Source organism: Haliotis cracherodii, unplaced genomic scaffold, assembly GCF_022045235.1.
Source record: "Haliotis cracherodii isolate W230 unplaced genomic scaffold, xgHalCrac1.p SCAF_1, whole genome shotgun sequence".
NCBI classification, from domain to species: Eukaryota; Metazoa; Mollusca; class Gastropoda; order Lepetellida; family Haliotidae; genus Haliotis; species Haliotis cracherodii.
Genome location: NW_027266264.1, coordinates 63,233,002 through 63,250,475, shown reverse-complemented (window position 1 = coordinate 63,250,475; position 17,474 = coordinate 63,233,002). Strand labels below are relative to the sequence as shown.

The window sequence follows — 17,474 nt, the reverse complement described above, 5'->3', positions numbered from 1 at the left end:
TCCGGAAACCTTCCAAAAAAAATGTCAAAATTTGGGGGGTGCATTTTGTTCACTTAAGTGTGAAACACATAAAAAAATTAACTTGAAAATACCAAGCAATTTGAAGGTTGTTGAAGGCATCTGGAAGGTTTCCGGAAGGTTTCCGGAAGGTTTCCGGAAGGTATCCGGATGCAAATTTTCTTCATGACTTGCTTCTGGTAAATAATGTTAGCCTGTGCATTACAGATACCTGTTGTAATATTCTGTGTTATTTTAATGGTAAATATCCTCCTAAAACATTTTTGGAGAAGAAAATTGTTCAATTTCATATTTTGTCCTTTTCGGATGTTAATGGTATTTAATGAACAAACATCAGTTCTTGTATAATGATATCCTTAAATTTCATGTCCAGACTTCCAGTTTGTACTGAGAAAAAGAAAAAGTCATTGACAATGTGCTCACTTGGGCCTTTGGTCCTAGTGAGATGATAATAAGACTATTTGTAACGGTACATGTACTTGTTATATTCAAAATACTAACTTCATTGACATTTGCCTCACCCTAGTTGTATGGTACTACAGTAAGCTCTTCCTCAGTTACTGTGAATTATTTTATTAAAAGGGATTGACAGTTAATTTGACACTGGAGTTGTAACCACTGCACATATATGTGTATTCAAATAATATAACAACGATGTGCTTAATACTTCACAAATATCTCCAGAAATAGGCATTTTAGTTATAATTGCAGAAATACTTTATGAATGACCCCTTCACTGTTGCCTTGATCTTACACTTCAACCCCTCATGAATTATCACTTTTGAGTGTGAATTTGACCTTCAATATCAGTGATAAATATTTCAAAAACATTTCAAAGAGCTATCCAGCACATAAACCAAATATGCAGTCCTTTGGTAGAATTCAACATATCATTGACCAAAATATGGAAGTAATGTAACCAGTATATGTATAAGAGTTACTAAGACTTCTGTAGAAAAGGCAATTTAAGGGAAAATGTAGTATATATAGATCACACACGACCTTTTTCCAACTTCGACCCCTGCCCAAAGGAAGAGTTAGACCACAAACAAACTTTTTGTCTGGTTGTGACTTTAACCTTTGACATAACAGATCAATGTGTCATCAGACGTTTTCAGAGCAAAGGAAACATGTGTTATTTATCTTGAGATGCCCAAGCAATGCATGGTTTCATAAGATAAGTGTGGCTATTAAACTGAGGCAAAATCATGAAACATCCCCATTTACACAGCTGGCAAATGAAACATAAGCAACAATCAAATTATCAATTTCTTTTATTCATATGCCTATAGTATATCGCACATTGAACAGTGTCCACATGATGGTTCCTGATGCAGAATGCAATTTCATCCTATTCTTCAATACTCATAACAGAGTGTGATAACTGTTCGCTTGACAGTACCTACGGATTATGTTCACCAGTTCAGATAACTTACTTTCCCTCAATCCTCTTTTTCTTTCTATATTGCCATGGATGAACAGGAACCAGGATGAGGGGATACCAGTTAGACTCTATCTCTGCTGCATTGTGTTAGTAGAATTGTGAACTTTCCATTTGGTGTTTGGGTCCACATTTAAAGACAATAAGTCCCATTTATCATTCCTTTCAAGTGTTTACAAGAATTTCCTGAATGTCCTGGAAGAATTCCACTCCAGCTTGGCATTGGTTGGTCTTCTCACATTAGCCAGACCAGCCTTTGTGTGTCCCAGTACCATTTGGCATACAATTTCTCGGTCGGCCTCCATTGAAATAACAGGACCCTCATCATCGCTGTCTGCAAATCACCTCTGATATCTGAAGGGGTGCAGCCTCTGTTTAGGACTCCCTTGTCTGGTCCTTCCAGACTGTCAACCTGGAGTACTCATCCAGGGATCTCAAGCAGGACTTCAGTTTCTGCAGCATTATGTAAAAAGATTTTAGCAATCAAAAAGAATTGTTGCCACATGTACTTACAGATAGAAGGCAGCAAAATCACTTAAGTTGTCATATGTGAGTCTTGTTATATGCTAAACATTTAAGATAATCACATCTCAAATCTCAACCAGACAAACCAGTGACTAATGTTATGAACTCGGTCCAGACAAACCGATGATAACTATTATGGACAATATCCCACATCACTGTGGTATGATTACATGTGATCAATGAGCCTACTCAATCACAACCTTATCTATTAATTAGGCTTGGAATGCTGGGAATCTTTTTAAGAGATGTCATTTAGTGATTGTTTCAACTCATCAACATGGAAAAATATATATTCACAATCCTTGTCATATAGCCAAACTTTTGCTGGATGCAGTGTTAAATAAATGATTTGGCTTTAACACTGCTTTGAACAGTATTCCAGATATATCACCGCATGTTAGTTTGATGTGGGAAGAAAGTCTTAAGTGATGCAGGTCTTTGATGAATCCCACGAGTATGTGTATAATGCTGACAAACCTAGCAACATAATCGGGGAGAACCACTGACTGACTGAGTATGGTTTTACGCCGCTTTTAGCAATATTCCAGCAATATCACGGCGGGGGACACCAGAAATGGGCTTCACACATTGTACCCATGTCGGGAATCGAACCCGGGTCTTCGGCGTGACGAGCGAACGCTTTAACCCGGGGAGAACCAGGATTTGAACCCATGACTATAGGTTTCTGCTAAGCCCAAGAGATGCAACTCTGCACAGAAAATTGTAGTGCCTTAGATAATAGGACATCCGTGCCTACAGCGATAAGGAACAAACTGAAGACATATTTGCAAAATAACCATATGAACCAAACAGAATAATTTCAAAATATTTACCACTCACTGTTGCTCTTCTATGGTCTTTCTTTGCATTGATGCTGCACGGATGACTGTCTCTTTTATTCATCCGGACATTCTACAAACATAAGTAGCATTCACATCACAGAAATGTCCAAACTGTACATGTTGTACATTTGATTCAAATGAAAAGACCCCGGGTGTGATTCCGACTTAGAACTACCCTAATCATAATAATTCATGTCAAACATTCAGAGATGACATTTATCCCCATATTTAACAAATGTTAAAACAATATTTTGACAACAAAGTCAGGGTCATTCAACACATACATTACATAGGAAATAACTTGTTCGACAATGCAGAGGGATCCTCACCGAGGTGAATATCATTCCATGAATTATTGCCACATTTTCTTGAAATGCAGATTAATGCAATGCAGTATTTACTTTTATTTCTAGGCTATTTGTTTGGCTTTTCCATGGCACTGTTTTGACAGAGATCTAACCTTGATATGACACTTTGTTCAGAAATGATATAAATAAGAAAATACTTTATCATTCCAGAGAAAATTTGGGTTACATTGTAAAAGCACAGAGAAACAAGTATAAGATTCATGATTTAAGTTAAATACACTCGACCCGTGAAGATTCCGGGGTAGACTAGGTCTTCAGCAACCCATGCTTGCCGTAAAAGGCCATTATGCCTGTCGTAAAAGGCGACTAACGGGATTGGGTGGTCAGACTCTCTGACTTGGTTGATGCATGTCATTGATCTAAATTCCGTGGCTCGATGCTCATGATATGAATCACTGGGTTTTCTGGTCCAGACTCCATTATTTACAGACCGTCGTCATATAGCTGAGTGCGGCGTTAAACAACAAACCAACCTAAATACACTCATACATACACACACAAACACAACATCCAAACACCAGGGTTAGAAATTGGCACTAGTCATTTTGACATCTTAAAGGTTTTGCTATATGCTATCATTTTAGGACTAGTGGACTGAAAGTGTTAGTTTCTACCGCTGCAAACACTAATCAACTAATGAATTGAGTGGTCAGACTAGGTTGTCATCATACTCTGAGGGCATGGATCTTGGCTGAAAATAACAATCACTAGATTGCCTGGTCCATGTTCAATTATTTACAGGCTGCCATCACAGAGCTGGACTATTGTGAGTGTGATGTTTCACATTACATTGAAATATACCATGATGAATACATGTAGTTTGTATTTATCACAAACAAAAATACTCACTCAATACTTGGTATCCTCCCTGAGGATGTCTGTGAACCTGCCCAGAAACCCTGAACATGCTGAAACAGAAAACAACTAACTTGTCTTTATCCTTTCAATGTTTCAGTGTGAATTTGTTAAAGATTGATAAGCTGTCATTATTCATTGTAATCCATATCTCACTTTCAGGTGGTTCAGGTGGCAACACATGATTGGAATTGAATGCCACGTTTTGTTTGACATGCACTTTGCCAGATTTATACCCTTGGTAACTAACCCTCATCATCAAATCCCAGCGTTATGTTGAGAATAAGGACACGACCCTTAAAAGTCCTGCACCTGTAGCTCTTATGCAATCCCAAATAGAAATACCATGTCACAACAAACACTTGATCATAATAATAACAAAGGGTTTCCGAAAACAACAAAACTAAAAGGCCCTTGACGTTTACAGTAGTAACATGGAGATCAGGAAAATATCTAAATCAATCCATTTCATAAGATCTCTGTATAGAAATCATGGAACATTATGTCTCGAAGCCCTGCTACGTACCTGGCATCTGCAAGCTGCTCTTCCTTCCTTCGGCTGTCAATCGAGTTTTCGAAATACTTGACGTCCTCGTTGTGGATGGCTCAGGTGGATTTCGACCGGGATTTCCGAGTTAGAGGTGATTGAGAACAATGTATCGATACACGAGGTAAGCATATCGCAATCAAGCATCACGGTGTACATCGATTACACGAGGTTTGAGTGTTTGTTTACATTTGTGTTCCAAAATGGCGCCCTCGGCCATACAGGGAATTATGGGTAGACTTGCTTGTCCCGGAATAACACGAGTTGGTCACGAATGACGAGCGGTCATTTCTGCAGCAGTTACGGAAAGAGACGAGGTTGGCCGATTACAGTTCATACAGGCCATATTGGGAGCCGCGGGGATTTCGACAGTGTGTATTAGGAAGTATACCTATGTGGTGTATGGAATATGCGTTTGCCTACCATGCCAGGCAGTGTGACAAGGGATATCCCAGCGGATGTAATATTCCTACAGCAGAAATGTTTCACAACCTCGATTGCAGGGAGCTGAAGATGTGACATATTCAGACAGAGACCATAATACATAGACTGTTATATGGTCTCTGATTCAGGTAAGGAATATGTTAATAATATTGATCACGTATTAAAGTTCTTTATCTTCTGTAAGCCACTTATTCTGTTTTACATATGTTAGTAAATGTGTGATTTAATTTTTGTAGGATAAGCAATCTACCTAACTTATGTTAATCCTTGCTAATGTATATGATGTAGAAATATGTTTGCTTATTTATATTCCTTTATCTAGAAACTCTATAGTGACTCATTTTTTTAGTTCATACCGTACCGACTAAACTTACTTTTGCAGGTGTGAATAATCAAGAACAAATTAAATGACAGGAGTTTTGCAACAGTGAACATTGTGAAGTGGAAGATAAGACATTTGAAAGGTATGGATATTTTCACTTGTTGAAGAATACCGTGATGACAAGTTTATTATGTTGGGAATTTTGGCGGTGGGGTAGCCTAGTGGTTGTAGTGCTGAAGACCAAGGTTCGATTCTTGTCATGGGTACAATGTGTGAAGTCTATGTCAGGTGTCCCTTGCCGTGGTATTGCTAAAAACAGCATAAAACCATACCCACTCATTTGGGGATTCCGGGTTGGAATTGGTCCCCATCAACCTATGCTAGTTGTAAGAGAGGGTTATACTATAAAGGGAAATAGTACCTCGGCTACTATTGCCTGGTGAAAACAGCACCTTGTTATTTTTTTTACCTTGGGTCTGAATATGCCCGAATACATGAAATTAAACTTGCATGGTCACTTGTAAACACAAATAACTGAGAAATGTTCAAAAAGGTTTACATTAAAAAATAGCATCTACTTGCCGACTCTGATTTGGAGATGCAACTAAACTTATTGTGAAAATATAATATGCTTTGATTTCTTTGAAGTAAAATAAATGCAATTAAACTTGCAAACACAAATAATTGTTAAATGTTAGTCACCTAAAAATAGTTTACATTAGAAATCAGCCTCTGCTCAAATTTACTCATGATTCTGATTGGGAGGTGCAACTAAACTTATCATTGAAAGATCACATGCTTTGAAGTTTTAAGTAGCTTTACTCAGATTAGCTCAATGTCAAGCTGAACCTGAGTCTGGCGAAAATGTCAAGAAACTGGACAACAGGTATACTATATATGTCATATTTATTTTAGTAAGTAGGAAATAAATAGTTATTTTATAGAAATTTCATTTATATATATTTCGGCCAGGAATCAACATGTCTCTCCAGATAACAGACAACAATTAGTAGCCCTTTTTGCCAAATCAAGGTGCTGTTTTCGTTGGAGAAATCAGTGACATTTTGCTGAGGTGCCGTTTTAGCCTCACCCATAAGAGATAACCTAATAGATCAGGTGATAGGCTCGGTGACCTGGTTCATGGCATCTGACAGTGACCATCTAACAGTGTGGATTGATGTTCACAATATCAATCACTGGATTGTCTAGAATTTTGGGCCTACCTTTAGAATACAGTACCTAACTTTTCAAACAGGTCACAGTACCCTGTGATGTAATTCGTAGTATTCTGTTGCCTGACACACTGGCAAAACAATGCCTTGTGATGTCAGGGGTCATTGGATGTGCATATATATGCTCTTTTCAGTGGTCTATCGTCTCCACACGCTATGTTGTTGCATGAGTTTAAATTATTTGTTTACTAAATATTGTTTTAAACATTTATATGTGAACTGGATGGGTAAACAAGCAAAAACTTATTTGAATACCGCTCCAGAATTAGAATACAATATGATATGACAAAAGTAAAGTCAAGGAATACAATTATATACATGTTCTTATTATAGAAACTACGTTGTCGGCGCTGTCAGGTCGCATTTTTAGTAGTAATAGTGTACTGCAATATACGGCAAGGAATAGTATTATAAATTTAAGATGCTATGTACAATCACAAAACCTATTGGATAGCTGAATGTAGTCTTCTACTGATTTAAGAATTTCTAAGTTTATTTTTGACGTCCTTTCAGGATTACCTAACAGAATTGAATTTAGATCATATCCCTTAACATAATAGTACATATTCTGTCTTAAATCATTGTAATTTGGACATATGAGAAAGAAGTGAAGTGCATCTTCAGTGTGATGGCCACAGCTACATGCAGGATTATCTTATAAATATTGCCTGCGGATGCACATTTTATAACAAGTGCTTGTTTATTTTCTATATACTTTTATTTCATTTTTTACTTATTACAGTGGTTAAAATGATTATAAATATAAATTGAAACTAATAATGTGCAATAAGCGGGTTATAGCTGAAATGACACCTTAGCAAAACAGCACTGACTGGCGAAATACTCGCCGAAAGCGAAAACGGCGATTATTACTTGACGAAAATGACACCTTATTTTTTTTTTACCTTGGTAAAATGAATGAAATTAAACTAGGATTGATAACTTGCAAAGACCAATAATTGTGAAATGTTAAAACAAGTTTACAATAGAAATTAGCCTCTACTCCAACTTATCCTATACCCGACTCAATTTATTGTGATAACATGCTTTGAAGTGAAATATATGGAATTAAACACACGTCGTCTCATACAAACACAAATGCATGTAGTTGTTAAACGTTGAAACAAGTTTACCTTCGAAATTAGTCCCCTACTCCAATTTACTCACCGACTCTGATTGGCAGACACAGCTCACTTGTTGTGAATGTATTTTTCACTTTAAAGTTTAAAGTACTCAATGTCAAGCTGAAACTGTATTTAAGAATCCTAACATGGTGCAATTTTTCACAATGGCCTTTTGATGTGTCATTTGAACATGTTGAAAGGTTTTACAAGGGATATTTGTAACCCAATACTTTCCGTTACGGGCGACAATGCTCGCCTAAAGAGTTGACTAACGCCATCAGGTGGCGATCAGACTCGGTGACTTGGTTGATGCATGTCATTGATTCCAATTGTGTGGGTCGATACTCATGATGTCAATCACTGGACTGTCTGGTCCAGACTCGATTATTTACATATAGCCGGAATATTGCTTGAGTGCGGCATAAAACAGAAAACCAAATCATAAGTGTGGGATGAATGATTTGAAATTAGCAAGTTTAATGTGACCTTCAATCACTACAACCTGATCTGAGTCTTGAAAAGATATGACTTTGATTCATTGAAAATTTGCATCATGATAGTTTCAACTGTAGATACAGTTAATCTGTTTGTTGTACAGTTTCTGTATATCAATATATATGTTGTTCAAATAAGCTTTGCCTCTTCACCAACCCTATTCCTCTTTTGGAATAAATAGTGTCTAATAATTCAAACACCATCACCATCATCCTAGTGAACACAACAAAGAAATGCACATCAAAAACGTCATTATTATTATTTCTGATCTCTGATAAATTAGAAAAAAAATGTTATCCAGCAAGATACATTTCCTTGGTCCCAAGAAGCATGTTACATAGTAAACTGACTCGATAAGTTGTATAGCAGTTGTAAAGGCACAACTGACTAAGCCGTCACTACTCAATTAAGTAATTAACAGACAATTGCAAGTACTAATACCCACCCGACACTAATTGCCCTGTTAATCCCTAGTCCACAATGAGTTGACATTGAGTTCATTTTGCTAATTAGCTGTTTTTAGAGTAGCAAGGTAATAAACATCAAAGGTGGGGCAGGCTTTGATCATGTGTTCTGTAGAAGAGATGGTGTCACTTGTTTTATGTTTATTTAGGATTAGCTACATCCCTTGATGCTACCAAGGCAGCCCTTGAGATTATCAGACAGTTTGGCTAGACACAAACTGATGTCTCCCTTGTAGCACACTATGTGTCAGACACAGACTTTGACCACTCTGTGCAGATGCATATCAATGCATAAAGAACATTGGGTAGATGATTCAACAATGCCACACAAGTCAAAGTTGGGTTTCACTGTATTTAGAAACAGACGATGGATCCAAAACTTTATAACAGTAATTATGATTAATTTAAACTTTGCCAGGCCAATATTTTGGCAGATTTGCATGTTATTGTTAATCTTCATTTAGTTAATTTTCAAAAAAGATAGGATGAATGATAAAATATGATAATGAGTCATGAATATTTGAATTCAGATCAGAACAAACAGGGAGGGTCACCCCAAAATGTGAGAGTCTCTAGGGGAGACTTTTGACAAAATGGACAATAAAATATAAAGTGCTTTGCATTTTCTTTCAGGGAGGGTTGTGTCAAAAATGAATGAGAACATACCGGTAATACATGACCGGCCCCTTTAATGTAATATACATAGTTTTTAGTTGATGGTTCAGGTTGTACTTTTCAGTTGAATTTCTTATCACTGTCTATGATGGACTACCAATTAACGGTAGATAATTAATATCCATAATAACTTAGATAAATGCTTCTACAGTCTCATCCTAATTTGTCAAAATTTGAATTTCAATATAGCTTCCATTAATGAATTAATGAATTTGGTGAGAATATCTATTGTCTGAATTCCTAATATACTTTCTTTTGTATTTGGTGTGCAAGGGTAGCCTAGTGGGTGAAACAGTCTCTGAAACCCGGGTTCAATTCACCACATGGGTACAATGTGTGAAGCCCATAGCTGGAATATTGCTAACAAGCTGCATGAAACTATACCAACTCACTCGCTCATTATGTTGTATTTTGAGATCACTTACATGACATGTGTTTTGATAATTATGAATAGTTGCATTTATGTATTTATGTATAAGAACCTATGTAACTTAGTTTTGCATAGTCTTGTTTACCCTTCGTTACATTTTGATGTAATGCAAACATTCAAGCAAAATTCAGGTGAACCTTGTGATATTGTTTTAGAAGACCGGATACATTTTTGTATTTTCTGAACACTTTTCTGTTTGCAATGGCTTATTTACATGTTCAAAGATTGGTTAAATATCAGTTGCAAGATAAATTGTCAATACCTCACTGTTTGAGAAAACAACTTTAAACATTTGTAAATATGTGTGTGTTTCATAACTTTTGACTAACAAGTTTCTAAAGATGTTATGAAATGTTTCAGGTACCTGGATTTCACAATCTGACACCAGCTACATTTAAGAAGATCTTGCTCACACAATTCAGACAAGGGACTCGCCGGAAGATGAACAGTACTCCTGATAACAAGCAACAGATTCACCTCAGAAAGTGATGATTCTGAATGAATAATGCCACATCAGTGTGACTGTAGGTGGTTTTATTATGACACTAATGAAGTCTGAATGAATTTATGCCAAAGCACTGTGACTATGTCCAGGTTGTGTACACCGATGCTGACCATACAAATCTGAATGACTTTTGTGGTTTACTGCAGAAACATAATTGACTTTAGATATTCTTCTTCAATAAAATTCTTCTGAGATTTGACTAATTTGTTTATTTAGAAAATGGCATTGAAGCGTCTGTTCTGTAAGGCCTTGCAAACACCACTGGTTACTTTATGCTAGTTCCTCTTCTTGCTTGATCAAATTTCAATTTGTGATATGTACCAATGAAATGCCATATAATCAATAAATAAGATTTTTTTCCAAAAACATGATTTGTTTTGCTTCATTAGCATAAAGATATATAATACTGATCAGCCATAACATAGGTGCTGAACAAATATGAAATGTACTAATGCCCTGAATGTTTTCCTACTATAAATACTTAACAAAAGTTGTAGTTCCACCTTAGTAGACAAATGACATTGATATTTTTTCTGTACTTTATTTAGGTGTTTTCTATGGATGCCATTAGTCTTATGCACCAATTTGGGACAATTGTATTCTGTTTTATATTCCCATGAAACTACACTGTCCCGATATAACAAGTACTGATACCATTCCAAACTAATCTGTTAATCTCACCAGGGCCAAATGCCAAAGCACATAGCCAATGACTTTCCATTTTTTTCTGAGTGAGAATGCTGTTTTGCCACTTTTAGCAATATTGCAACAATATCATGGTGGCGGACACCAGCAATAAGCTTCACACATTGGACCCATGTCGCAAAACAACTTGTGAACAATGCATGCCCACATATCTCAGTTTGAAGAGGATATTTACCATTAAAATAACACAGAATATTACAACAGGTACCTGTAACTTTTTCTTTTTCTCAGTACAAACTGGAAGTCTGGACATGAAATTTAAGGATATCATTATACAAGAACTGATGTTTGTTCATTAAATACCATTAACATCCGAAAAGGACAAAATATGAAATTGAACAATTTTCTTCTCCAAAAATGTTTTAGGAGGATATTTACCATTAAGATAACACAGAATATTACAACAGGTACCTGTAATGCACAGGCTAACATTATTTACCAGAAGCAAGTCATGAAGAAAATTTGCATCCGGATACCTTCCGGAAACCTTCCGGAAACCTTCCGGAAACCTTCCAGATGCCTTCAACAACCTTCAAATTGCTTGGTATTTTCAAGTTAATTTTTTTATGTGTTTCACACTTAAGTGAACAAAATGCACCCCCCAAATTTTGACATTTTTTTTGGAAGGTTTCCGGAAGGTTTCCGGAAGGTATCCGGGCCGGATCCAAAATGGGAAGGTATCCGGAAGGTTTCCGGAAGGTTTCCGGAAGACGGAAACCTACACTTTTTTTGCTGTGCAGGGTTTTTTTTCACTTTTTATGAAATATTTAACGTGATAAGAAGAGCGAAGTCGAAGTTCCCTCTATTTTATGCAAGTTTCTCAATTACGTTCATTTTGATACCTCTTCAGATGGCTATGTACAAATGTTTGATTCGAAATAAATGAATAAAAGTGACACTACGTGCCTGTCTAACATGTGTATAGTAACTCCGCGACTTGTGTAGCGAAATGTGTATCATGTCATGAGTTCAGTGTTTCGTGACATTCCAAAATGTCCTTCATACTTTAAAGTCAGTCGAAGATGGAGGAAAATATCACACGAATCTCGTATTAGAAAAGCTAGTTGATCCTAGCATGTATTCATTGGCCATGTACTGCTAGACATGTGTCTGTCAAGCACCTGCAATGACGGACAGATATGTCGTTAAGGCCGTCATTTCTGCAAGCGACGTTGACGCATCCTGTAGATCTGTGCCACCACACATGTAGTACGTGACAACCTGTCATGGCGGGAATTTCCTTCCCGGGCGCAATGACTTGGGTAACCCCCGAGTTGAGCTTCTTTAAGGTTTTGATGAAAGTTGCCCCCTGCCGCTAGAGTATATTTTTTTCTGAATCCAAGAAGTATCGAGACATCCCTTTCAAAATGCATATATATGTTTTTGTATATCTCCTTTAAAGGAGGGATTATTATGAGTTATTATTACACAAGTTATAAGTCAAGGTTGAGCAGTAGTTTGTAGGTCAGTTAAACTCGGCACATGTTCAGGCGCCAACTGATAGACTTTGGGGTGACCGCACCATGAGGTCAATGTTACACTGATTGTTCTTAAAGTAGAATTGTGTCAGTTTTATTTCATGCCATTTTATTTGCCACTCAACATTGGGGAAACAACAACTGTGCATGAATAAAAACATAATGAATTACTAAATTTGTGGAGGGCACCATCCAATTAATGGGACATGGGTGGCCCAGTCGTCTAAGGCGCCACAGAGAAACCTATGAACGTGGGTTCGAATCCCGATTCGCCCTGATTATGTTTCTAAGTTTGTCAGCACCATACCCGTGCTGGTGGGTTCCACCAAAGTGGTAAACGTCCGAGACCTGCATCAGTTCGAGCTAGCATTTCACATTAAGCTGACACGCCGTGATATAACTGGAATACTGTTAAAAGCTGCGTTAAACCCAACTCACACACTAACTCGTTTGCTCACTCCAATTAAGTATTTATGTCAAACACTATACACTACAACCGCAAAAAGCAAACAATGGGAAATAACATAACTAGTACTTATTTCAAAGGTCACATTTATCAATAAGGTCATACTAAAGTAATATTTACATTCTAATTCAAGAAGTGTCAGGTGGTTTAGTGTCCTTCTTTTGAAGTCAAGGTCCCTGAATTTGGTTTGTAAAGTATTGTGTCTGTCAGGTTACTTTACCTCGCTCTGAACTTATATTTAAACTCAATCTTACCTTTCTAGTGGTAAACGACAAATGACAATGAAAAAAAGTGTGAACACCTTCACTTGAATTTTTTTTCACCATCCAAAAATAATTCTCCGGTGACGACCTCTTGATTGGAAGTAATGGGAACTTGGACAAAATGAAAGTTGATACAAATTGTTTTGATTGAATCTTATTAAGCTGTTCATTTAATATATGAAATGTGCTCTGGGGTTTCTCAATCTCAAACTGCAGTAGGTAACTAATATAGTTAGATAGCTTTGCTCTGGTAAATCTGATGATTAATGTCTACCATACTTGGGCGAATGCAATGGCCATCGTCATAAATGTCTCTATATTAATACGTGCATTCATATTTCAGATATCCGATTAAATGCATGATAGGTTATATTATGTTTGAATATTTTTTATATGTGTAATCCAATTGCAACATACAAGGACTATATCATCAGTCAGTCTCTCAAAGAACGAATATTCAAAGGAAATTGCGTTATGATTTAATAAAGAAATTCTGTTGACCCCACACAATGCCTGCTACAGCGTTTCCAGAGAACTGAGAAATGAGTTAACCACAAGAGTCACGCCTCCCTCTCCCATTAGCTTTGATTTATGCTGATCTGGCGAGTTTGTTTCCCAATTTACACCTTTCAGTTACACATAAAGGAATGCGTCACCTGATTTGAGTCAGATTAATCATGAAAATATCGACTTTATCTCATAGCTCGCCACAGTGTGATAGGAACACCATGATTAAGAATCTTTACTGTGTTGAGTCAATATGGTGTACTTATCATATCTTCAACAGGGCTGATATAGGGTGTCGGGGAAAACCATCTGATAAAAAGGAAAGCAACATTTGACAGCGGTTATATTTATTACTGTAGAAAGTTGTTTCTTGGAAGAAATTCGAAATTTCAGAAATCTTAGAATGTCATTTTGTGATGTAATCGAGAGTGTACTGGGTCACCTATCCAGAACATGACCTAAGTTGTTTCCCTTCCTTTGCTGTCTGGTTGGATTTTGTTTATGGTGAAGTAAGAGACAGAACAGCAATAAACATTCATTTGGGGCGTGGTTTGGGAATTTGTAGTTGACACGAAATGTCGGTGAGGGTAAAATAATTATTCTTTGAGCAAATTCAAATGCACTGTCTGGTTTGTGGTTTACTTCTTGCTGTTGTCGTGTATCGTGTTCGACATTTCAAACCAAAACCTTCTTAAAAACAGATCACTTTGGAAAGAATAGGGTTTATTGTTTTGCCAGTAATAGATGAAGTGTAAGCTATTTCAAGTTTTTATAATCTATCTGTTTGGTGTTGTCAGTTTGACACTTAATATAGGCGTAACAAGATGTACAACATATTATTTGTGTATAAGTAAATATGAAACGCCAGTGCTGGAGGCTAACAAGTCCCCCAAACAGATTTCATTGGGCGCAAAAGGCAAAACTGTGTTCTGAATGGATCACTGAAAATCAGTGATGCGAGGTGTTCGCGAAAATGGTAAGCATGTCCTGTCCAACATAAGTACAAACAGACATCAAGACTTGGATTGTGACCCGCCACAAATGTAGTGATTTATTGTTGTTATAAATAATGTGCAATTGTTGTTTCTCCAATACTTGTGTGGAGTCAACCAGTAGTATTAGAGAAGACGTGGTGATGTAATTGACATGTTTCCATGGCCTGTGGGCGCCTGTTCCCCAGTATTTTCGTGCAACCAAGTAAACAATCTAAGTGATTGAAATAGAAAATATTTAAAAAAAGAACCTTATCTTAGTATAACATACAAGGGATGATGGATGAAGAGACCATTACTTGTGACCATTACTTGTCGTTAATGTATAACTAATATCAAAGTATATCCAGCAAGACTGCTGTTTTTGACAGCCTCTGTATAAATACACTATCACAATCGGTGCAGCTGATGTAGAATGCTGCTTTCCACTCATTCAAACCAGGGAAAAAAATACTGACATACTGAATCAACACTTCATATCACACTGATGAATGTGGCAAGTAGCATATGTCAAACTAGTTGCACAGAAAACAGTTTATTTATTGTGGTAAGCAAGTAGTATCTCTTTGTTAGTGGAAGTGTATATGATTAGAGTGTAGGGGTTATGTTTGTGTGGTGTCAATGTGTCAGATAGGCACACAAGTCATGTGTGTTTAGCTATGTGGTTGCCATCCTGTATGTTACCTTGTCAAAGTATGGGAACAACTGCACAATGGTTTGTGTTTTTTATTGCTGACTGGGTCAGTGTACAGGTAGTTACAGTGTGGACTGTTCAGCAGGCATTGTATATCACAGTATAGTGTAGACATGTAGCTGATAATTACAGGCATAGAAATGTATTTTTTCTAGTGTGCCACAGGGCACTCGTAAAGATATAAAGGTGTGCCCTTTAGAATTTAGGTGAGCCAACTGGAAGAATAATTTGGATCCATCATGGTCACTTCACAAAGGCTCCATAAAAGTTGCTTTAATTTGAAAGTTCGTGTTTTACATTGAGTTTGATAATGTGTTTATTTTTTTTCTGAATACACATTTGTATTTTGTGAATCACATGGTGCATTAATGCTCACATATTTATCATTTTCCATGTCGTGTCACGTTTTAATATGCAGAACTCACTGGTTTCATATGATAAATATTGTCACAAGGTGAAAGAATATGGTTTCTAAGTATGCTCTTCAGGCATCAGGAGCCTATCTTAACCAAGACATCCACACTAAAATACCAGGAATTGTGCCCCCTCCCAAAAAAAGCAACTTAAACCACAAACAAATCTTGTGAAATGGTGTTCATTCATTGCTTCATTTCTTTTGGGCTATTCCATTCTAAATGGGGGCGGTCTGGTAGCTGAGTGGTTAAAGCATTCGCTCATCACCCCGAGGACCTGGGTTCGATATATTGAGTGAATATTGCTAAAAGGGGTGTAAAACCAAACTCACTCACTCCATTTTAAATGTGACAGATGCAAGTTTAACTATTCTATGGCACTTACATTTTAAATAAATCTATTTCCCAAGATATGTTGTTGGTGTTAGTGTAGGTCTTGGACATTACAATAAATGTCCTATGTGAAACAGAGACATTGTCTAACATTATAATGGTAATCATTAACTATTATACAATAGTGCATCATAAAATTTGAATTAGAATACATACACACAGTTGATGATTAATGACCAAAATGAGATCTGCATGAGACCTTCATTTCCCCTGAGCCTATTGTCCCTGTATGTTATGGTCACTGTAGTATCTGACGCTCTTCTGAAACCTGCATCAAGTTGGGCTTTCCTCCCACATTCAGCTGACATACAGTGATATAACTGGAATACTGACCAAAGCAGTGTAAAACCCAACTCACTCACTCACCCTAATGCTCTTGTTTCAGATGGGATTTGTACACAGCAATGGAGAGGAGTTTTTCATTGAGCCCATGAAAGGCCACAACAGTAGCCACAGCCCTGAGCACCCACACATTATATACAAGAGATCAGCATTGCCTGCGAGGCTGGATATTGCCAAGGCCCATGATCAGGACAAGGAACATCAGTCAGAACAAGCTTGTGGAGTTTCAGGTAGGAACAGGTATTTGATTCTTTTGTTCTGTAGAATAGCTGATACTGTGTCCTGGCTGGTCGCACTGGTTGGAGTGTGCCAGAATGTGCAGGACATGCCACAGCATGCCAGAATGTGCCAGAACTTGCAAAAATATGCCAGGATGTAGCAACATGCCAAAATGTGCAAGAGCGTACAGGAGTGTGTCAGAATGTGCCGGAATGTGCAAAAATCTGCCACAGTGTGCCAGAATGTGCCAGTATGTGCAAGTGTGTGCAGGTTCAAGCTGGGAATTGTACAGCTAGTGTACACCATAGTTCAGGCATGGAGTGCCAAGACTTCACATTTTGTTCCAAAGTGATGAATGGAATCGAAACAAGGGTTGAACTCTGGATGAAGGAACACATTTAACATGACATTACATTCATACCTGAACTCAGAAAAGTCATGGGTTTCAATCTCAGTTGTGATTATGATCCTTGGTTTGTCAGCATGAATCACATGTTCACTAAGTGTGTACAGCCTGCATCACTGTCAGCTATCCTCCTTATGTCATGACATAATTGAGTGAGTGAGTATGCTTTTATGCCGCTTTAGCAATATTCCAGCAATATCACGACGGGGGACACCAGAAATTGGCTTCACACAATGTACCCATGTCAGGAATTGAACCCGGATCTTCGGCGTGACGAGCGAATGCTTTAACCACTAGGATACCCGACCG

At 37.3% G+C, this 17,474-nt stretch overlaps 1 protein-coding gene and 1 long non-coding RNA gene across 3 annotated transcripts in view; one reads left to right on the top strand and one right to left on the bottom strand.

The window, feature by feature from the left end:
- Positions 1–17,474, top strand: part of LOC139453297 (A disintegrin and metalloproteinase with thrombospondin motifs 12-like) — a 139,045-nt gene that overhangs the window by 69,591 nt on the left and 51,980 nt on the right. The window contains exon 3 of the mRNA XM_071235138.1: positions 16,584–16,770. Coding sequence (XP_071091239.1) covers positions 16,584–16,770 — 187 coding nt within the window. The remainder of the gene's footprint in view (positions 1–16,583; positions 16,771–17,474) is intronic.
- Positions 1,517–4,802, bottom strand: LOC139453731 (uncharacterized). Of its 2 annotated transcripts, none has more exons than XR_011652428.1 (4): positions 4,576–4,802; positions 4,044–4,102; positions 2,818–2,896; positions 1,517–1,912 (listed from the first exon to the last, which is right to left on the bottom strand). It is a non-coding gene; the product is annotated as an uncharacterized lncRNA (long non-coding RNA). The 2 variants fall into 2 exon arrangements; XR_011652427.1 differs by having other exon boundaries at positions 2,825–2,896.